The sequence below is a fragment of the Trachurus japonicus genome, chromosome 4 (assembly GCF_045865225.1).
Source record: "Trachurus japonicus isolate A0001 chromosome 4, Traja_1.0".
NCBI classification, from domain to species: domain Eukaryota; kingdom Metazoa; phylum Chordata; class Actinopteri; order Carangiformes; family Carangidae; genus Trachurus; species Trachurus japonicus.
The window spans coordinates 31,362,558-31,386,403 of NC_140910.1; the positions used below are offsets into that span (position 1 = coordinate 31,362,558).

General features: G+C 41.3%; 1 protein-coding gene across 1 annotated transcript in view; it reads left to right on the top strand.

Annotated features, from left to right (window-relative positions):
- LOC146989220 (protein NLRC3-like) overlaps positions 1-15,086 on the top strand; it is a 61,399-nt gene extending 46,313 nt beyond the window's left edge. Inside the window, exon 11 of the mRNA XM_085775355.1 lies at positions 14,974-15,086. Within this exon, the coding sequence (XP_085631481.1) occupies positions 14,974-15,086 (113 nt within the window). The remainder of the gene's footprint in view (positions 1-14,973) is intronic.
- Positions 15,087-23,846: the final 8,760 nt, after the last annotated feature.

Sequence of the window (23,846 nt, forward strand, 5' to 3'; positions counted from 1 at the left end):
CTGCAGTCATGTGTGAAGTTAGCCAAGGTGTCAGGCTGGTTATCCCTCTCATACTGAATCACCTCCAAAACGCTTTACTCATCCAAGGGCTGATTTGAGGCCTCACAGTAATTATGAAGGACGAAGCAGGCATATATAACGAAAGGGAGATCATCTGAATTTATGTCCATTGCTCTCTTCAGTGCACCCCAGTGTGCTTTCAATCTTCCGAAAGCACATTCTAAAGGAAAATGCAGTCAGGATTACTAGGCACTTGCATAACTGTGACTAATATAATTTTACTAGTCAACTCTAAAGGTAGGCTTCTTTAAAATTAAAATGTGCAGCTTTCTTCAACCTATGGGCATTAGTACCTATGTAGTTGTCAAAGTGCATGTTTTATAAATTAATATAAATAAACATATCAATCAATTACCATTCTTGCCTGACACAAGGACAGTCCAAATTACTGCTCCTGGCAAGTGCTGCCTCCATTAGCATACTCCTTCATCAAGTAAGGAGACAAAGGGTAGGCTGGGTCACCAAGGAGAAAGACCGGTATGGGATCCTCATGGTCCAGGATCTTCTTGGAGTAGCGTGGGATGACCCCGTCCTTTAGATATGACGCCACTGTTGAATTGGCCCATATACGAGCATCATGTGCTCTACCAGGCCACTTCATGGTCACATCGATAAAGGAGAACTTGTAGTCGCAGACAGCTTGGATGTTCAGAGAATATCACTTCATCCTGGTCAAAACCAAAAAGACAAATTGAGACACACACACAAACAGGAAAAACAATCTGCATTCAGTTGTGGACAGTAAATGAGTACATTTACTTAAGTACTTTACAATTGAGATATACGTATGTATTTTATTTGAATATTTATATTATCTGCAACTTCATAATACCACTCCACTACAGCAGGGAAACATTCTAGTTTTTTACTGTACTACTACAATAATGTGACAGTACTAGTTACTTTACACATAACTGTTTGTGTCTCTTTGTTTGTTGTCATGTCTTTTTGTGGTATGTTGTATACCTTTTTGTATCAGTTAGTGATCTTTTGTGTCTCTTTTTGTGCCCATTCTTTTTCTCTTTATGTTTTTTGTGCTCATTTTAGTGTGTCTTTGCATTAACCAGCAGATAAATTATATAAAGTAGTCCAATCACCCTCAGCAACCTCAACATTTAAGTGATGAACACATTAATGCATCAATAGTAATAATCCAATTATCATTATTCTGCATAATGAGTATGTTTATCTTTGGTACGTTAAGTATTTAGATGCTGATACGTTTATACTTTTACTTAAGTACAAATGTAGGTGCTTGACTTTTACTTGTAATAGATGATTTCTACTTCGTGGCACTGGTACTTTAACTTAAATACAAGGTCTGAGTACTTCTTCCACCTCTGTCAGCATCACACATTTCCCAGCCCAGTAATCACGTATGCCTACATGGCAACTTTTTTGTCCACAATGATAGGCTACACAATTGTAACTACAGTAATATACAGTGAAATCCTACCTGTTAAGGTAATCATTGGCGTTTGACACTGGCTGCTGGATGTTAATGTGCGTGCCGTCCACCACACCGATACATTGAGGGATGACATGAGCTCCTTCAAAGCCTGCAGTCAGTTCTTTCACCTGTTGCTCCGTTTTCTGCAACTTACAGTAATATGTTGAGGCCTGAAGTGCTCAGTGATCGCCCGACATACTTGTCGAACTATTTTTGATACAGACTGCCTTGACAACCCAAATGTGTTCCCTGTCTTTCTCATCCTTCCCTCATCTGCCAGGTAGTAAAGAGTCAATCAATCAATCAATCAATCAATCAATCAATTTGTTTATTTCGGGCATGTCAATTTAAATCATCATCATCACACTTCATCTTCGTTCAAATAATACAATACACATGGCCGAAAGGGAAAGAGGGAGAAGCAAAAGCTTATCTAGTCCCGCCCCCATTACCCGCAGAATAAGAATATTTGTCATAATCTTTTTGTTTTTTCTTCTTTTCTTTTTTTTTTTTTTTTACATTTTGATATAACATTCTTATATGACATTTTGACATAACATGTTACGGCAGTAGATAGTATACAGATCATATCATAATTTTTTCCTTTGTTTTTTTTTTTTTACATTTTGATATAACATACTTTTACTTATGACATTTGACATGACATGTTGGCAGCAGGCAGTATACAGAGCTGAAGTTTAGCTCTAGACAGTACATACAGATTACGTGTGTGGTTGCACATGTGTCCATATTTGTCCGTCATGAGTGAACAACAGTCTCATCTTGTAGCCTGGCATGTCACAAAGTCACAGAATGGTCCAATCGACAGAGAGCAAAGTCCAGTGTGCTTATTATTTGTTGGGATGGTGTGGAGTAAGAGCCCTTTTTTGCCTTTTTCTTTTATTCATCCATCTCCTCTGCAGCCTTTGCCGCGCTTAACTTCGCCATGTCCTCCCGAGTTTTGGCCATGTCAGCTCGCAATATTGACACGAATTCACGAACTGCTGTGATGTCAGATCGCATCCCGACCACAGCACTTCGAGTAGTGGCGTTGTCCGCCCTCGCATTGCTCTGCTCAGAGGCGATCTTCCTCATTTTCACAAAGATCATGGTTTTCTCTCTTGCAAAGGTGCTACCACAGAATATTACAAATATCTTAACAAACAAAGGAAAACCTATGGAGCGGGTCTTGAACTATAAGTATCTGGGGCCTCATTTATCAAAGAGCGTGTAAAAGTCCTCTTAAATTTTCAGTACGACGGAAAGGCAAAATGTGCGTACGACCAAAAAATATACACTCTTTTCAGATCTATCAAACTCTGCGTACACACGGCTGCACGGTATTTCCCTTGATAGATCACACCGGACCTGAGAAAAGCGTGGATGAGAACACGCCTCATACCCAGCCCCCTAAACGGCCCCACGCAACCATATGTGGTCAATGCAAATCAGTTACGTGCAAATTAAGTAGCCATGTGCACTCTGGAAACGTGTGGAATGACGTCAGTGGAAGACGGTGAAGACAACAGACGGACGGAGAGTGGAGAAAGAAGCGGAATTTCTCTGAAAGCGAGATACACGGTAACACGGCAATATCAGTCAGAAACATCATCTTGCATTGAAAGGCTACAATAACAACAAAAAACTCCCAAATCTAAATGAAACAGAACAGAAAGAAGAAGAATCATATTTATTCTGCCCCTTATTTTAGATTATGTCATAATAATTTAAAGCAGGGTTTCCACTGCCAGTCAGTACTTTGCACCCCTTTCCACTAACCCCCAACTTCCGTTCACTGGAAGACTTTGATTTTCATTTGTGCATTGCTATATATTAAAAAAAAAACAAAAAAAACATTGAAGTCCACCAGTCTGTGACTTTTCCTAAAATGATGTTGGGCAGCACCCATTTTTGTTAAATACAATAAATATTATTCACACAAAAAATATCGATCATGTTTTCTCATTTGCTTTGATTTGCTCCGACATTATTGGGCTTGCTGCTTGCTTGTGTGTGTCCAGTCTGGCTACGTAACACACGCACGTCGCAGAAATTATTTTCCAGACTGGACAGACGGGTTGTGGAAGAGGTGTAGCCTACATGCAGGGAAAATATCAATATGATATCAAAAGAAAACGAAATTCGTTTTATAAAGCCAGTATTTAGGAGCAAACTAGTGTAAATGCACAGGGGAAAAATCTGAGTCGCTGTGCTTTTCATGTAAAGTGCCGACGTCAACACGTGTGCGGTGGTGGTGGTGGTGGTGGGGGGGGGGGGGTCATGATCACCACCACTTGCTACTTCAAACAGTGCCCCGCTCCTCTCTCCCTCGCACACTGCAGTTCTCTGACTCTGCAGCGGCGTCGCCAATTCCTCTTGTTCTTCAAAAAGCGTGTAAATGCCGGTACGCCATGGTCGGACTGGTCGTAAATTTCGGCACTTTCTCCCGACAGGTTTTGGTTTGATAGATCCCAAATTAGGCGGAGAAAAGTGCGTACGCACAAAACGGGGGAAAGAGCGTGTAAAAAAACGTGTATCCACAATGATAAATGAGGCCCCCTGGGCTTTACCTTAGACCAGGAGCTCTCATTTAAAGCCCACTTAAACAAGCTGGGGCCTCATTTATCATTGTGGATACACCTTTTTTTACGCCATTTCCCCCTCGTTTTGTGCGTACGCACTTTTCTCCGCCAAATTTGGGATCTATCAAGCCAAAACCTGAAGGGGAAAAGTGCGGACATTTACACTCATTTTGACCCTGGCGTACGCCTTTTTTGAGGAACAGGAGGAATTGGCGACACCGTTGCTGAGTCAGAGAACTGCAGTGTGAGAGGGAGAGAGGAGCGGAGTACATTTAGAAGAGCACAGTAGGATTTTATGAAGTAATTGTGGTAGTGGTGGACCGTTGATGCTGGCAATCCAACCCGCTCTATAATAACACTAGGCTCTATGTTAATTGATAAACAGAGCGGATTGTGGATTTTGCTTTTTTGATTAGGCTATGTGTGACGTCCGACAAGGATCAAACTCGCCAAGTTTAAAAACACATCGGCAGCAGCGCACACTGATCTGCAGCCTAGACTGTTATTATTCTGTCACCTGAGTTAACGAGGTGCACGTGTGTTTGGAGCTGACGAGAGGAGAGAATAAAGAGTGAGACAACGCGGCTCTGAGGAGGAACTGTGAAGGACTCAGCTGTAGCCTAATGGAAAATGACCTGAACCGAGTCCAGTAGAGCTGTAACTGTGTAGAAAGGCGTGCAAAGTAATGGTAACTATCGTCCTGCTTCCTACATTGTTTTAACATCTAGATAAAAAGAAAAAAAAAAAAAAAAAAAGATTTTCTGGGATAAAGGGGCAGATTACATAAGATTCTTCTTCTTTCTGCTCCCTTTTGTTGAGATTTGGGAGGTTTTTGTTTTTATTGTAGCTTATTAAAATGCAAGATCATTTTTCTGACTGATTTATTGCCCGTGTATCTGCTTTCGGAGAAGCGGAGAAGTTCCGCTTCTTTCCCCGTCCTCCGCCCATTGTCTCCGTTGTCACTTTGTTGTCATAAGTTGCTGCGCCTGGCTAGCACATGGCTAATTAAATATGCACGTGCTGACCATATATAGTTGTATATAGGCGTTCCGGGGGTGGAGTAAGAGGTGTGTTCACTTGTGCACCATTCTTGAGTCCTGTGTGATTAATTGCGGAGAGTTGTGCGTACGCACAGTTTGATTGATCTGAAAAAGGTGTAAATATTTAGGGTGTACGCCATTTTCGTCTTTTCGCCGTACGCAAATATTTAGTAGCAGTTTTACACCCTCTTTGATAAATGAGGCCCCTGGTCACTAATCTTAGGGTGAAACTTGGGTTTTTGTTCAGAAATAGAACCTGTTTCTCCCTCAAGGTTAGAAGAAAATTAGTGACAACAACCTTCTTGCCTATTCTTGACTACGGTGATGTACTTTATTTGAACGTGTCATCTAAATGTCTCCAGCCTCTAGACACTGTTTTTCATACGGCATTGAGATTTGTCACAGGGTGTAGTCGTCTCACCCATCATTGTGAGTTGTACTCAAAATCAAATCTGCCCCCCCTTAGTGCACGCAGATATGTACATTGGTTGACCTTAATTTATAAGGCTCTTTTAGGCTTGATGCCTTCGTATTTGTGCATATTACTGCAAGAAACAAGCAGTAGTTATGTTTTGCGCTCTTGTTCAACCCTTGTTTTATCTGTTCCCCGGGTAAGGACTGAATTTGGGAAAAGAGCATTCAGCTCCGCCGCCCCTTCGGCATGGAACACTTTACAGAAAGAGCTGAAACTCGCTAAACTAATCCCACTTGGAGCCTTTCGCTCTATTTTGAAAGATAGGCAGCAGAAATTCACCCAGCAGTGCCTGTGCTTCAAATCTTAAATTATTTATTTTGTTGTTCCAATTGTTGTATCTGAAATTGTAAAACTCTGTATATTTTCTAATTGTTATTCTTTGCATTTCTGTGTTGACATGTATTGCTGCTGTACCGCGTGCTGCTGACCGTTTTTGGCCAGGTCACCCTTGCGAAAGAGATCCTGATCTCAATGGGCTTTTATCTGGTTAAATAAAGGTTAAATTAAATTAAAAATTGTCCGATATTGCATGAAAATACCGCATCCCAGGGTGAACATCCCAATTGTCATGAACGTGAATATGTACACGTCCTCGACATCCTCCACATCCAGTGCGGCAAGGCAGAGGACTCTCCACTTTTCCCATCCATCCAAGATGTAGCCGGAGATGAAGGTTCCGTCCGGGCATCTGGGTTCTCCTGAGCCTGCACGCCTGGTTGAGAACACTCTGTCAATGGCATTCAGTGACCAGCTCAGCAAATCCATCGTGGACCAGTTGATTGAACTCAGCTTATCGATTTACAGGGCTCAGTTGAATTCTTCAGTACACTGATCTCTCACAGTAATGTCACAGCATGCATTAGCACCCCAATTTATCTCCACCTTGTTGATAGACATTATAACAACATCCTGCACAAACAGCCTGGCATAGACCTTTGACATACAATTTTCTCTGGTTAAACGTATTGTTTGGGTACAAAATGTTTTTTGTTATGCTCCCATGCCGTCTCAGCACAGTGTCTGTTGACTCGTGTCTCTGACCTTTATCAGCCCTCCTGTGTTATTCTGTACCGGTTAATAGTTGAGTTGACATACTTTCTCTTGAAGACATTCAGTGTCTCTGAGTTTTTAACTTCATCTTCTAATGCATTCCACTGTTTGACACCTGTGATCGACAAGCAAAAGGATTTTAACGTAGTCCGAACCTTTCTTTGTCTGAGAATCTTGTTCCCTCTAAGATTGTGTTTCCCCTCTCTTTCTAGGAAAAGTAATTGCAGATTCATTGGGAGGCTTTTATTCGCGGCCTTGTACATCATTTGTATTGTGCGGTAATCTATCAAGTCATATAGTTTGAGTATTCTTGAATCCACGAATAATTGATCTGTGTGTGCCCTATAGTTGGCATAATGCAAGATTCTCAGAGCTCTTTTTTGGAGTATTAACAAGGGATGAGTGGAGCCTTTATATGTGTGACCCCACACCTCTGCACAGTATTGCAGGTGTGGAGCGACTAGTGCCCAATACAGCAGGTGAAGTGCTTTTTGATTTATTATTTTTTGTGCTTTCCAGAGTATGGACACACTCCTGGCTAACTTGCTTTTTAGGTGTCTTATGTGTGGTTTCCAACTTAACATGTCATCAATAATTACTCCCAGTACTTTGTTCTCACTGACCCTTTCAATATTCACTCCATTTACTTGGACGTTAATGCTCTTATTACAACCTTTTTTCCCATATAGCATGTATTTAGTTTTCCCTAGATTTAGTGATAATTTGTTTATATTGAACCACACATGAAGCTAAGCCATTTCCTGGTTTACTGTTTCCACAAGTTGGCTCAAGTCACCCCCAGAACAGAAGATATTAGTATCATCCACGAATAATATTAATTTCAGAATATTGGACACATTGCATATATCATTTAGCTATGTATAGTATGAATAGCTTCGGACCCAGAACTGACCTCCTTTCATATTTCATGGCACAGACTTTATTTGATCATTTTTTACAGTTTTGTCTGTATTTTTTAAGAGTAAAATAAACTGGCAGCTGCAGTTGCCAGTTTATAGAGAGCCTAAGCGGAAGCAGGAAGTAACAGCGCCATGGGACCTCAACTCTGAAAAACTCGCCATTCAAATGAATGAGACTGAAAATTTTATTTCGTGATCCGATTGAATTGCGCCATGAGAAAAAAATATGTCCTCTACCTGTTTAAAACATCACGTTTCATGCCGAGAAATCAGCCGTTTATCATAAAACGGCAACAGAAGAATGTATTTTGTGTAAAGACCGCTCTACGGACTACAGATCTGTGTCCCACAGAAAATACGTCACCAACTGACACGGGAAAGGGCGGCATATGGTCGCCATGGTGACGTCACCTACGCGACTTGTAGTCTTTCTGCTTACAGATTCTTCTGAATTTTATTCTACAATAGCTTTACAACAAACGGCTGATTTCTCGGGATGAAACGTGATGTTTTAAACAGGTAGAGGACATATTTCTTTCTCATGGCACAATTCAAACGGATCACAAAATAAAATTTTCAGTCCCGTTCATTTGAATGGCGAGTTTTTCAGAGTTGAGGTCCCATGGTGACCGTTAATTCCTGCTTCCGCTTAGGCTCTCTATAGGCTACAGACAAAACCTGTATTTATGTAACTTATTTTATATAGTATTTTAATGTAAATTTTGCGGGAAAAAAAACAAAAAAAACATGGTGTTTTTCAATGGTAAGATCAAAGATGACTCCCACACACTGTCGTAACTTGCATAGTAATTTTAATGAAAGCACAACATTTCAGGTTATTAATAACTTGACAAAGGTCCAAGGGACCAAAACGTTGTGCTTTCATTAAAATGACTATGTACGAAAGTTAAGAGACAGGGAGCCTTCTTTGATTTTATTGTTTGACTGCACTGGTCCTCTTCTCCTACGCACTTATCTGCCTTTGTAGGTGGCATGAGTTTTTTGTGGTTTTTCAATGGTAAAAATGGTTATTCTTACAGTAAAATGTGAAATCAAACACCAATCATTACCGTAGAATCAACAATACTAATGGGCAAGGCAAGACAAGTTTATTTGTATAGGCTGTTCACAAACAGTTTGTCTCAAAGGGCTTTACATTTTATTAAATTTTTTTATAGAGAAAAAAAAAAGCTTATGACCTCCCGTTTGTAAAAAACAACAACAGCGGTGGTCTTCAAAGTAAGAAGATAATACAGAAATTCATAACATAAACAATAGAAAAGAAAAAAAGACAAATTAACATGGAAAAATGAAAGATACTGAATTAATGATAGAAAAAAGAAAAAAAATTACATTAAAAAAATGAAAGGTACAAATTGACAGATCCAGGACTAGTCCACACGAACACGGGTATTTTTGAAACCTAACTTTTATGGTCCCCGGGTAAAAAAAAAATTCCCTTCCACACCACCGGTTTGATAAAAAATATCTCTGTCCATATGAAACCGCAAAATCCACCTTAAACAATGTCATGCACATGCTGTAGGTGCACTCCATTTTAGCCAATCACAAGGCTGGAAAAATTCATACCGGAAAAACAACAATGGCGATCTGAGGCCGGGCAGATTCCTTTGTGTCCACTGTCACTCATTTATTTATTCAATTTAATTTAAAATCAGCGAAATTGGCTAGGTCCTCCAGCAACTCTGTCAGCTGGTCACGTCTAGAGCTCCACAAGTCTCCATGGATACAACTTACTGTTTACCCTCGCACAGTGTGACAATGTCGACAAGAAATTGCAGTTTTCCGGGGCGGCAAGTGGTGCAGTAGGCAAGCAGGTGCCCCAGGTGTTGAGGCCTCGTGAAGGTAGCCCTGGTTCGAATCCCGCGTCGGACAGCCCTTTCCCGCATGTCATTCCTCCTCTCTGCCTCCCCATTTCCTGTCTTCCTGTCTTGACTTTACTATCAAATGAAGGCATGAAAAAGCCCAAAAAATTTACAAAAAAAGAAGAAATTGTGGTTTTCCTCGGTTTTCCTGTCGACACATGACTGCTGAAATCGGACATTTTGAAAATGTTAACCCTGGACTTCGGTTACAAAAAACTCAAACCGTGCAGAGAAGCACATGGTTTCAAAAATACCTGCGGTGCGTTCGTATGGACGGGCCCCCAGAAGTGTTACAAATCTTAACTAAAGAGTGATTTTTTCACTTGTTTTTTTAACAAAGCCAGTGTGGATATTGATTTTAGTGATGCGGGTAGATTGTTCCATAGGGATGGTCCTCTGTATTTTAAAATGTGTTGATTGAAGTCCGACAAAAGGGAAGGTAGAAGTCCTATGAGTGTCTTGTCTGATATGAATGGATGTCTGAGGAAAACTTTTTTTTTAAATCTGGAAACTGAATGGCAAATCATGAGACAAGTATACATAGCCAACTTATACATAAACACACAGGTTTGGTAGATGTTCACATTGAAAACTGATAACAAATTCAATTTTCTAAAAAGAAGAACTTAAGATTCTCAAAACCTGGCATCATAACAACATCCTCTGTCCTTAGACCCTCACATCGACTGAGGAAAAATTCCATAGAAAACCCTTTTAACAGGGAAAACCAGGAGAAACCTCAGGGTGAGCAACAGAGGAGGGATCCCTCACCTAGGACGGACAGACGGGACATAGATGTTGTTACAGACAAGAAAACAGTTTATAACAGAGAATGTGGGAAACATGGAAATGTTAACAAGAGCTGATGGAGGGAGGGAGAGCAGGCCAGCTTAAAGGTACAGTATGTAAGAAATCTAAAGCAACTGGCCGTAAAATCCTCTTAGCCGTTTTCCCACTAACATTAGCGGGTCGACGCAGGTTTTTTAAACGTGGGTCGACCCGCTAACAATCGGCATTTGGCCCCTTTCCCATTGACCAAAATAAGCCGAGTCTGACCCTCCCGCTAGGGGATCAGACAGAGCAACCATGTTGCCCCGCTCTCATCCGCGGTGCGAGTCATGCCACAGCCACCTGCCGTGGAGTGTCCGTCCGCCGAGGCAGACGAGGCATCTGGCCGACCTGCGGAGCACCAGGACCGCGGAGGACAGCAAGTCTGCCGCGGCCGTATTATTATATATTATGACGGACGTCTGCAACACAACACGTCAACAGACTGTTGCTTCTTTTCTTTTTTTCAATAGTTTTGGTCGGTGTTCTTTGATCTTTAGATCCCAGTCTCGGATGAGAGCAGAGCGGAGCAGAGCTTTGTTTTGGTACGTGATGTGAGACGCGACCGGCGCGATGACGTAGCGTCACGTAACGCTCAGCGTCATCATGTAGAAAAGACGCGGGTCTGGCGTTCCCACTGCAAGCCGATCAGAGCCGAGCCGATTGAAGGCGATTTTAACCCGCGTCACTTGCCGAGTCGCGGCTCGGTGCGCCTTTCCCACTGCCACCAAAAGCCGATTGTTAGCGGGTTTAAACGGGTTTTTTGGCCAGTGGGAAAGGGGTATAAGTCACAGAGACTCAGGAATAATGTTCATATAACATGATGAACTCACCAACAACAATAGTACAGCCAGAGTATTCGCATTAAAAATCTTTTTTTGCAGACTGCAAATAATGTTTATGTTTTGAATTTACGTGTTGGCATGTTGCGCCACCTAGCGCTCTCTCCCAGTCACGGCGGCGTCAGTGGTGTTTCAGCCTCCGGTCGCTTCCACTGAGCTGCCGCTACGGCTGGGAGAAAAAACCAGATCGCTGTGTTTTGAATTTGACTGCAGTAACCGTTTTGTCCACATTCTTACATATTGCACCTTTAACTCATTGAGTGCCAAAGACGTATATATTCCAGTTTTCTGGATGCAAAAAATGCATTTTTCTCAGCTTTCTAGAAAAAAAAGTGGTCTTTTTGGTGCAACCAGGGTCTATTCAACTTAAGATAAATCAAGAATGGAACAACGTACAAACGTTTTTTTCCCCTAATTAAATAGAGAGTGTCCTCTTTCCTTTGAGCTATTTGGTGTTTTCAGAGTCGTAGTACAAAATATTCTGTGGGTCTTGAAATATTACTCAAATTGGCCAGAAACGCTGGCACAAGTCACTTACCATTTTATAAAAGGGCTGGCACTCAATGAGTTAATGGGAGGACTGGATTGCAGACTGGTTCATGGGAAGGGAAGGCAGGCCGGTTTAACAGCAGGGGAAAGGAGGGGGGCGGGGGGGGGGGTTGTAGGGGGCGATGTAGGGGGGCGAGCTGGCAGCTGGTGCAGGGAGATGGAGCTCCGGTGGATCTGTGGAGACACAGACAGAGTGCGAGACACCAAGACCAAACTACAAAGTGCTGCAACAGGTAATGATAATCTAGCTGCGAGGGGGTAAAATCAGCACCAGGCTTTAATCAGACCAGGCTTTTCCCCAGAAGGAGGTCCAGTTGTCTATATAAGTCCAGGGGCCTCATTTATCATTGTGGATACACTTGTTTTACACCGTTTTTCCTCCTGTTTTGTGCGTACACACTTTTCTCTGCAAAATTTGGGATCTATCAAGCCAAAACCTGACAGGAAAAAGTGTGTACATTTACACCCATTCTGACCCTGGCGTACACCCTTTTTGAAGAACAGGAGGAATTGGCGACACAGCTGTTGAGTCAGAGAACTGCAGTGTGCGAGGGAGAGAGGAGCGCGGAGTACATAGTGTTTCCGCTAGGGTTTTTTGAAGTAGTGGTGGTGATGAACTTGGGTAATTATGGTCCTTTCCCACTAGCGCCACACAGCTCAACACGGTTCTACTCGGTTTCTACCATTTTTATTTTTTGTTTTTTTGCTTTTACACACTCTAGTGTGACGTCTGACAAGAATCAAATCCGCTTTTTATAAACACACTGGCAGCAGCGCACACTGATCTACTGAGACTTGTTATTCTGTCACCTGAATTAACAAGGTGAAGATGAGTGAGTTTGGTGCTGATTAGAGGAAAGAAGAAAGATAACTTTAATCCTGTTAATAGCAGCTTTTACCTCATTGGTCATCCATGGTTTATTATTAGGGACAGTTAGGGAAAAACAGAGATTAATGTAAGGGGAAACTTCGTCAGTGGTCAGCAGTTTACTGATCACTGAAAAGTATCTGGGCATCACCAATACCAAGTTATGGTCCGATTTGCCCAGTGGAGGGAGAGCTTCGGACACAAAGCCCTCTTTAACATTTGTGTAAAACAGGTCAAGAGTCGCATCTCCTCTCGTTGGACATGACACCACTTGTTCAAAGGATGGCAGAGTGGAGGAGAGAGAACAGTGGTTAAAATCTCCGTTAATGATAACCAGCGCGTTAGGAGAGGAGCGCTGTAGGTCTTGTGTAGTGTTCGATATTTTCTCTGTTGCCAGCTTCTTGTTACCTGACGGAGGAATGTAGACAACTAAGACAATCACATGGGAGTACTCCTCGGGCAAATAATAAGGTCGACATCTTACTGCGAGGAGCTCAACATTCGTGTCGCATACTCCTCTTTCTACTGTGGCACATTTTGAATGGCACCACCACTCATTCACGTATATGCAAACACCCCCCCCTCGCGTTTTACCTGTGACTTCTGTATCTCTGTCCCTCTGAAAGAGCTTAAAGCCTTCCAATTCCACATGTGAATCTGGTCTACTGTCAGTAAACCATGTCTCCGTAAAGCAAAGTAAACTGCTATGCCGGTATAGGCGATCGCACATCAGACAAGCAGCCAACTCATCCATTTTGTTTCCTAAGGATTGTACATTCCCCATAATGACAGAGGGTAGAACCAATGCAGCCATATCCATGTCGTTAAGAGCTAATTCCACAGATCCAGAAACAAAGGCCATAAGAAAAAACACATAAAAATACTTACACAAAGGTGGTAGATTCGCCAGCAGAGGCGCAGCGCCTCGACGTATGTAGTTAACTAGGACCTGCTGCATAGGAATTTGAGTGAATTTTAGTGCTCTCACAAACTCCAGAAAGCTAGCTCCTACCGTTGTCTCCAGGGGCTGCAGAGATGAAACACTCATCTTCAACAGGCTTCCAATCAGTCTGTGGATGTTACTGATCTGTGGTGTATAGAGTAGGCGCCCAGCTGTGGAAAGAAACAGATTCAAAGTTCAGGATAACCTCGTATTAAAGAGATGGTTGTTTTGTGTCCCACTGTTGAGGACGTATCTCACTTCTTGATTGAACATCTACTTGCCGCAAATGTCCACTAAGACTCAGACTTGATTTTGGTCCATCCTCTGTGTGCTAATAATGCAACCGTTCCAAAACTGAGTGTACACACCCTGATTATCAGTCATTTGCAGTTCTATTAATTGTTTGCTGTTTGCTGAGCTGCCTTAATGACTATTGTCCTGTTGCGTAACTGTGCAAATTTGCTGTATGCAATTTGAAGATCAACAGAAGATGCAGTCATCACAGCTCTCCACACAGCCCTTACACACCTGGACAATAACAACACCTAGCTTATGCTGTGGATTTTAGCTCTGCCTTTAACACTATCATTCCCCAGAAACTGAGCAACTTCAGCCTAAGTTGTTCATTGTGCACCTGGATTCCCACCCCACCCTTTGGTCAGACAGAGTAAAGCTGGGGACACACTATTCGATTTTCTGCCCGATTTTATCCACGATTCACAGTTGGGTCTAGTCTGCACCAGTCGGCACTAGTTGAGGACAGTCGGCCTGGTGAGTCGGAGCAGAAATCTGTTGGTGTGTGATGGTGAACAGACGCCGCCCAACTTTTTGTTAACCGATTTTGGACGCAGTTACAGCTAAAACGAGTCACAAGTTAACTCAACAAACCGCATCTGTGGAAATTACTACACACTACACTCTTAAAGTGTCACCAAAGACGGTTTATTGCTGTCACTATGGAGGTGTGTCACTCCCGCAAGAGTTTGGTGCGTTCAGGTGCCTTCAGTTGGTTTGACAAATTGTGTTGTCTGTGCTCCCTCATCTGGCGAAGTCGTTAAGTGTGTGATCCCCAGTCGTCATAAAAATCTCCCGACATCAGTTAGTTAGTGTGAACTCATAATCTTTTCTAAATCGCGTAGTGTGTCCCCAGCTTAAGTCCGGCTTCTGGTTAAAGTCCTACATTACTGTAACACTGAGCCTTCTCATCCCCCCTACTGTATCATGGGCAAATTCCACGGGATGTGTAACGGTTGCAGTTCCGCTTTGGTGGAGCCAATACATTTAAATTCTAGTCAATGTGTGTGCGAGACCCAAGTTGACGCGCTGTAAACAGCCTAAGCAGCAGAACTTCAATCTGCTCCCATTCATCGCTGGCGTGGTGATGCGGGGACAGACACAACTACCGCAAAACAGGAGCAATCAAACTGAAACTCTTCAGATTCCTTCTAAAGTGATTTTGGTTTTGTGCTTCTCTTTTTAGGTATTACAACCCGCTTGATTCGCGATTCCTGCTGTCCGGCGGAGACGCAACAGTGTGCATCACAGACGGACTGGTGGGTGTTGACGGACGGTGGAGCACAGATCCTGGCGTAAGTGCCACAGCCTTTCCTGTCATACCAATATGTTGTGTTGTTCAGCCTGGTCCGTTGACTGGCCCAAGGAAAGCCTAGCTATAGGCTACATTGTTTTGGCAGAGCACACATTTATTTAGAAGAAGTTGAATCGGTGCTGATTAAACTTGTAAATGCTGCTCTGGATCCGACCCTTCCTTCTGTTCTGACTCTTTTAAACAGGAACAACAGAAACATTTGCTTATATTATAGATTTTCCATCTTTGCTGAGCATAAGAGTTGTTCAAAAATTAATAACCCCCTTCATTGTTTAACAGTGACAAATAAATTATATTCTATTAACAGGACTCAAAGCACAAAATGGAAATGTTTAGACAGATATGCTGGCGGCAGCGGCCAGCGGCGCTCTTTATGTCTGTGGCGTGGAGCAGTGCGTCCCTGAATGCAGCGGAGGCAGCTCCGTGACACTACTGTGTAGGCTGACTACCTGTGAGTGCCCGCAGCAGCGCCGCTGCTCGTTGAAAACAGCTGTGATAACGTGATTTCAGGTCCAGAAACGTTTGTAATATCACGGGAAAAAGTCGCTAGATTTGTCGCTAGTCGCTTTTGACAAAAAAAGTCACCAAGAGGGTTTGGAAAGTCGCCAGATTTAGCGACAAAGTCGCCAAGTTGGCAACACCGTGAGAGACAGAGCTGCTCTGCCTCTTCTGTCCGTACGGTGTGTGTGTGGCTGAGGCTACGCTGCCTCATTGCGTAACTCTACTAAGTGTGAGCGGCACGTAAATTCACGTTGCTTTCGTGAAGTGTAAACAAACAGACGGTCCCTCGGTTTTAGCTTCCAGCAGTTTAGCGGCTAATTCAACAGCATTGATGGATAACTGTACCGGAGAGGCTCAACAAGTAATGAGCTTCATTTGAGGAATAAACGGCAGCTTTTACCTGACGGGAGACCGACGACGCCTGAGCTACGGTAGCTAACAGTTAGCAGGTTACAGACTTTCTCTCTCTCTCCCTCACACGCGCGCGCGCACACACACACAGCCCAGGTTGTCTGTCATATCTGTTGTAAACCTTGTAATACTAGCTTGTTGAGTACAGTTAACATTATTGTTGCTTCGGTTTGAGTGTGTATTAACTCGTGGTTTGTGCCGCGGCTGTCACTAATGTTGATAAAGTGATGATTTACAATCGAGAGTTTATCCATTGTGTTTTATTTTGACAGGTAACTTGTAATTGTACTGGAATACATTTTTAAAGTAACCCTCCCAACCCTGATCTCCAGTTGGAATTGGTCCAAGTTTTTGACAGTCAAATTAAACATTGAAGAGCAGCCCCACCCCAAAAAAGGTCTCTCTCTCTCTCTCTCTGTCTCTCTCTCTCTCTCTCTCTCTCTCTCTCTCTCTGTCTCACACCCCATATTCTCCTCTGGCAAAGTTTAATAAAGTTTGTTTAATTAGTAAAGTTTTCTCTGTTGATGGCGTCGACCTCTGTGTTCACTTTGTGTGTTGGTACCTGTCCTCTGTCCTCTGACCACCTCTCTTCTCGGCAGCTGCAGTCTCCTGTCGTCATGGTTATGGCGTCTGGCTGTTCAGGGTAAACAGTGATAGCCTAAATGTAAAATCACAGCGACAGAAACAGAAAAATAACGGAGTGTTTCCATGTTGACAGACTCACGTCGACCTCTGAATCTGTCCATGATGTCTCTTCTTCACGTCTCTGCACCTGAGCGATGTTTCTCAGTGAGCGTCGTCTCTGCCTCTGCCTCACCTGTCTGCTCTGACATCATTTTATCACCTGGGCGGAGTCTGAAGGTGAAACTCAAGGAAACAGAAGTGAAACCACTGATTCTGTCCTTATCTGACCCAGGTGATCAGGGTTGAGACTGAGACTCCCACTCAGTTGATACGCAGGTGACAACATCAGAGACGATCAGAGAAGAGAAGTCGTTAGAACCTGAACAAGAAGCTGCTTCACAAAGATCTTGATGGTGAAAACACAATATTAGCCATTAGCTGCCAGCTATTATCTGAAGTCCATCCCAGCTGTTGAATAAGAGCAGGACTCACCTTGAAAGGTCACCTGTCCATCACAGGGACAAACAACTTCATATTCAAATACACACCTGTTCACCTGATGTGTGGGAGGAACCAGGAAACAGGAAACAGAATCCAAATATGCAAATCACAGAAGCTATTTGAAGTCAAGAGGAAACATTTGTTTCCTTATTTGTTTCTTCCTTTTTTTTTAATTTAAATTTTTTTTTGTTCGAATTCATTAGAATAAGATCCTCTGGTAGTTTCTGTCTTTTACTTTCTTGTCCAGTGAAGTTGATTTGTTTGATTAATAATTTGCCAGTTTTAGTTTGCTGTGTTGTTTCTTCATGTGACTCTGTGGCTTCGTGAGCTCACACAGTTGGACTGGTTCAGGACCAGCATGCACCTGGGCAAACAGCCTATGGTTTTCACCATCTATTATACAAATCTTACAATAGGTCCATGTTTTTCACCACAGTAGGCAATATGATCCTTTGTTCCTCTGGATCTATAAGAGCATATGACCAATGTTGTCTGCCCTGAGTGGGTTTCGATACATGTTTGATCCTCTGATTGTTAAACTGAACTCCCATGATGCATCAGTGGCCAATTTACATAGAACTTGAACATGTTTGCAGAGAAGTGGCCACACACCTCAGGCAGGTTGGCAACTGTCCCGTATTTTGATAATGGTTTTGTATGTGACAGCACATATCCTGTTTTGAAAATAAAGTTTGCATGACACACACATTCAGTTCAGTTCAGAGCTTTATTTTCCCTCCAGGGGAAATTTGATTTGCATTGACAGTGCAACTAACACAACAACAATTATAAATAGACAGTGAAATAGAACTATGTTGCAGTGTGTACGGCACAAACAGACTTGGTTAGAACAATCTTAACGGAGTAGGAAAAGAATATCAAAAGAGTATAAAAGAACCTGTCGACAGTTTAAAAGGCCAGCATCTGAATTTTTAAAAAGAAAGAAATGTCATGCAACAACAGCAGTACATTTACGGATTGTGGAAATTGATTGCATTGTTTGCACGTGGAACAAAGGAAAATGTTTACTTATTTGTTTGTGCCCTAGGTAGCTAATATCTGAACCCTTCTATAAAAGCATGAATGAACATGCCAAGAAGCTAAAGAGAAGACAGAGCCAATACTCATCTACTATAATATTAGAAAATGTCTTACTGTAATTTTAACAGTGAAGTTCTTGCGACCACAGATTTTTTTACAGTGAAGTCTTAAATTTTCATCTTTTTATATTATTATATATTATTATTATTACTAACTAATAATAATAACCAAAAAAAAACATCAATGGTTGCAGTTCTAATTAAAATATAGACTACAGTTATCTTGATACAACATTACAACCTCTGAAAGGAGGACTGAGCGCAGACTTTTAGGGTGCGTGGTTGAACACAGTCAGGGCCTGCTGCCGCTTTTTCTTATTTTTAAATTGCGGACCATCAGGAGTCCATGACAAATTTCCCCACGGGGACAATTAAAGTATATGAAATGAAATGAAATGAAATGCTGCCTTTTTAGCTTTACAGTTTTTCTCAGTTGTTAGGACACATTTCTTCCTTCCATCATTTTCTCTAAACTGTAAACACAAAACCCAATTTTCAAACTACATTCACAAAAAATTTGACTCTTCCTGCAAAACCAAACTATTGCCTCAAAACAGTTAAAACTGTGTTCAAAACCAAACATTGTTGTCAGACCGAGTCAACCAAAATGAAAAACACCACTGGACAGTCAGTACACATAACATAGAATATAATAATTTGTCAGTTTTAGTTTGCTGTGTTGTTTCTTCATGTGACTCTGTGGCTTCATGAGCTCACACAGTTGGACTGTGCAAACAGCCTATGGTTTTTCACCATAGATCAATTATATATATGTTACAATAGGTCCATGTTTTTCACCAGGGCAGGAAACAGGATCATTTGTTCCTCTGGATCTATTATCAAAAGAACACATTATCCATATTTGTTCCTTTGATTGTTAAACTGAACTCCCATGATGCATCAGTGTCCAATTTACGTAGAACTTGAACATGTTTGCAGAGAAGTGGCCACACCTCAGACAGGGTGGGCAACTGTTCCTTATTTTGATCAGAATGATTTGTATGTGACAGCACGTATCCTGTTTTCAAAATAAAGTTTGCATGACATGTGTATGTGTGTGTGTGTGTGTGTGTGTGTGTGTGTGTGTGTGTGTTTGGCTTTATTGTCCCTCCAGGGGAAATTTGATTTGCATTGACAGTGCAACTAACACAACAACAACTAGAAAATTTCCTCTCGGGAAATTTTGAAAGGCCCACGGGGCTACTGCCGGTTTTTCCATCTCTGTCAACATGGGAATCAAACCCACGATCTTAAGGTCAAGACAGAGCTGATCAGACAGACACATGATCATCTTTCTATAAGCACTGATATGGAGGAGCTGTAACCACGTTAGGTTAACTGTGTGTGTGTGTGTGTGTGTGTGTGTGTGTGTGTGTGTGTGTGTGTGTGTGTGTGTGTGTGTGACTGACTGACTTGACACATAGTTAGTTAGTAGCTGCATCCTGTGTCAGTCTGATTTAGCTGTGTCTCTGTTTATAAACATTTAAACGAGCGCCAGGTGGATTGTTTATGAAGTTAAAGGTTGACTATGTAGAATTACAAGAAAAACAACAGAAAAAGAATTCCAGCAGTCGATTGCCAGACCGTTGCTAGGTAAAACGGGCCGTTGCTAGGGACTCCGCTCTGATCAGAGGACAGCAGAGGAGGAGGACTATTAGGATATTTACCTTATGTTTCATTTTTACCGTCATTAACAGCATAATAAATGACTTGTAGCTTGTTACAGGGAGAGTGGAGGCTCTCTGCTTCCACACTGCTGCTGCTCAGAGCCTCAGAGCCTCCGCTGTCACTGCTCTCCTCAAGTTGGAAAAAAAAAAAAAAAAGGAGCTCCGTGGCACCAAAAGTCCGTGACGATAAACGTGTTTATGACAGATAAGACTACACAAATACACCCATCCTAACAAGTATATGATAATCCATTGATCCACCGATTGATTATTAAAAAGGCTTGGTTGGAAACAAAAACAAAGAGTAGACACGGTCGCGCACATCCAGTTCAATAGGTGCTGGCCTCAAAAAATGTGGACAGGAAAAGCAAAAAGAGGAGACCGCACACATCAACTCCCTTCTGTGCAGATTTATTAGCACATCAATAGTAACGTTTCGAGCTCATAGCTCTTCATCAGACATGCGTCTGATGAAGGGAGCTGATGTGTGTGGTCTCCTCTTTTTGCTTTTCTTGGTTGGAAACAAACGCATACGACCGGGAGGAGGCAGGAAAACAGCGGAGAACTGAGCCACATGTCGGCTACAGGCAGGTACGAATGTAAACAGAACGTTGACAGAAAGTCAGTTGTCGACCCCGTCAAAAATATTAAAAATAATAATTCAGACTAAAAAAAAATTTTTTATGGAAAAGCAATACTTTCATTCTGTACCCCTCTAAAGGCCCCATGGATGTATTATTTTTGAAAAAATATAGCTGTTAATAAATATTCTACATATTCAACCTTTAACGAGCTCTGGCCTGAGGATCAAAGAGGTTACCACGGCGATAGGGGCCCCCGCAGGCTGAGACAGACAGAAACGTGGAGAAAAAGAGCCATTTTCTGCCTCTGCACCGGTCTCACATTTAGGCTTAGCATGACAAAACGGTAACTCCTATCAGAACAAAACACAGATCAACGTTGCTCTAAGGACTTACTGAAAATTTCGGTACGATTTGGTGTTTCTACAGTAAATATTTTGGCGACGCTGGCAGTTTTAAAACATCAGGCCGTTCTGCTCCTCTCAGAAAATATTTGTATTGGACTCAATGAGGAGCAGAGACAGACGTGGCCGCACTCAGAGGCTTTTTCTGTAAATTCTGGAAGTCTCTCTGATATTTTGAGCACATAAATTGATAGATAACAAGTTTGTCTTACAAATTCAGAAAAAATTATGTGTGTAGAGTGTAAATTGTGGCCGTGCTGACAGTTTATCCAGAAAAAATACAGAATGTTTCTTCACTCTCTCCCACTCTAACCGATGATGTCACGCACTCTGACACGAACATTCCGTGCAATACACACCCATTATAATCTCATAATTTCTCCAAAAATGATCATGGTCATTGATCAGGGATTGATCAAAAACTATATGACCTATCAAAACGTGGAGTAATACGACAATACACAAGACTTGTGTCTACTGTTTAAAGTTTAAATGGAGTCTCTAGTTGAAAGTATGCCTGAGCAGTAGACGTTTGTTAAACTCCAATGATTGGTCTTTTTCGCTCTTTTTTTTTCGCCTGTCCCATTGACTTCAATGCAAAATTTTGCGCAGTTTTGATATATAATTGAAAAAGCGTCCGGAAGATGAAACTGGTCCCTGCAGCTATGACCAGTGCCCGGTGCGATTGCCCGTGGCCCTAATAATAAATAGACAAACAGTGAAATAGAACAATGTTGCAGTGTGTACGGCACAACCAGACTTGGTTAGAACAATCTTAAATGGAGTAGGAATAAAATATCAAAAGAATATAAAAGAAGGGAAGTCGAGAAATGAAACCTGTCATCAACATTTGAATTTTAAAAAAGAAAGAAATGTAGAAGTCATGCAACAACAGCAGTGCATTTACGGATCGTGCAAACTGTTTTTACTTATTTGTTTGTGCCCTAGGTAGTTTATATCTGGACCCTTCTATAAAAGCATGGATGAACATGCCAAGAAGCTAAAGAGAAGACAGAGTCAGGCTTTATGCTGCGTTACACAAAGATGCAAGAAAACCACTTGGACTTGGACTTGGACTGGACTTGTGGTTTTTACATGATGGTTATGCACATTTTAAAAAGACAGCTGGTCTAAAATGACACTGAAATGCACAGATTTATTTATTTTTTAAAGTTTTACGCAAATGTCCCATATATTTGGTTATATTGTTGCTGTTGGTAACCTGACCTCCAGGACCATGATGCTCTGGAGAGGCTGCAGTTCTCCCAGTGACCAGCAGGAGGCAGCGCAGCGCTGTGGAGGAGCTGAGGGGTCCTGACCACCCTGTGTGTGTGTAACTTTTATTTCATTTGTCAACACATTTTCATTCTTTTATTTTTATTTACTTATGCAATTGCCTTTATTGAATTATTGAATTATGTTAACTTTAAAAATTGTAACGTGTTAAAACAGATGAAACAGATTATGTTTTGTTTTCTGATTTAATCAGAAAATAAAAACTGATCCAGATCAAAATATAAATCAGGTTTATCAAATATTAATTAAAATATTTTTCTCTTTAAATAAGAGTTTAAAATTTTGAATTAAAATGTTCTTTTAAAGACATTTTGGGGCCTTTCATGTTTATTTAACCGGACAGTGAATTGGGACCCACCACAGATCGTCTCAGATGGGAATCGAACCGACCTCTGGACTCACCACTGGACCACTGCATTAAAATATAATAACTTAAAACAATAAATGACTCACTGAGGATTTTAAATGATTCTTGTTCAGAAAGTATTCAGACCCTGTCACATCACTCACACATGAACATTTAGAAATACAATTAAAATGTTTCTCACATTTCTAAAATATGAAAAACTGAAAAATCTAATAATGAATGAACTCAATGAACTGTTTCTATGATGAAGTGATGTTTTATATTAATAACAAGGCAGTTTCTACACATTTATCTCTTATTGACAGTAAGAGTAAAATGCAGCATCAGAGCCCTAATTTAATAGAAGCTTAAATAAATATTTATTTATTTATTATTTCAGAATGATGATTTTATAAAGTTAAAACACAGTAAAGTGAGTTTGAAACAACTGAACGTACAGACGAGGAATCTTCAGTGAAAGTTTCTTTTTTATTGGTGAATTTATCAAACACAGATTCAAACACTTCGGAACATTTTCTCTCTGAATTTCTTCTTCAAAGTAAATTCACTAAATGTTTGATTTTTCCTGCTCATGCAAGTGCAGGAAAAAGCACCTGACGACCTCTGACGCCCCTTCGCCAGCTCCTCAGCCAATCAGATCAAAGCATTCGTTACAACAGGACTTTTATAAGCATCCAATAAGAAAATATACAAATTATTTAGTCTTTAAAGAATAAAATATGTCGACGTTTGAATGTAGAAAAACATTTTGATTGAGCTCAGAGATTGTAAACCAGACACGTTCGTTCTTCCGTTACGTTTCTTACACACAAAAACCAACGAAAGAAGAAGTACGACGGCGAGCCGGAGGAACTTTGTTATCCACCGACTCGACCGGGACACACGGGACTACAGGGACCAGAATGCATTGTGATGCAAGCAGGAACAAATAAAAAAGGAGAAAACTACAACAGCAACAGCAACAACATCAGCAACAACAACAACGATAACATCTTGATTCTCCTGCTGCTTTTACACTGAAAGAACCACACTGCAAAAACTCAACATCTTTCCAAGAATATTTGTCTTATTTCTTGTCAAAATGTCTCATTTCTAGTCAAAACTAATCTCTTTCCACTTAAAATAAGTCTCATCACCTAAAAATTAACTTGTTTTTAGATAAGTTTCAAACTAATTTTCAATTGAAATAAGTAGAAAAATCTGCAAGTGAAAGCAAGTTCTTTGTGCTTGTAATAAGAAAAAAAACTTGCTTCCACTATCAGATTTTTCTACTTATTTCAAGTGAAAATATG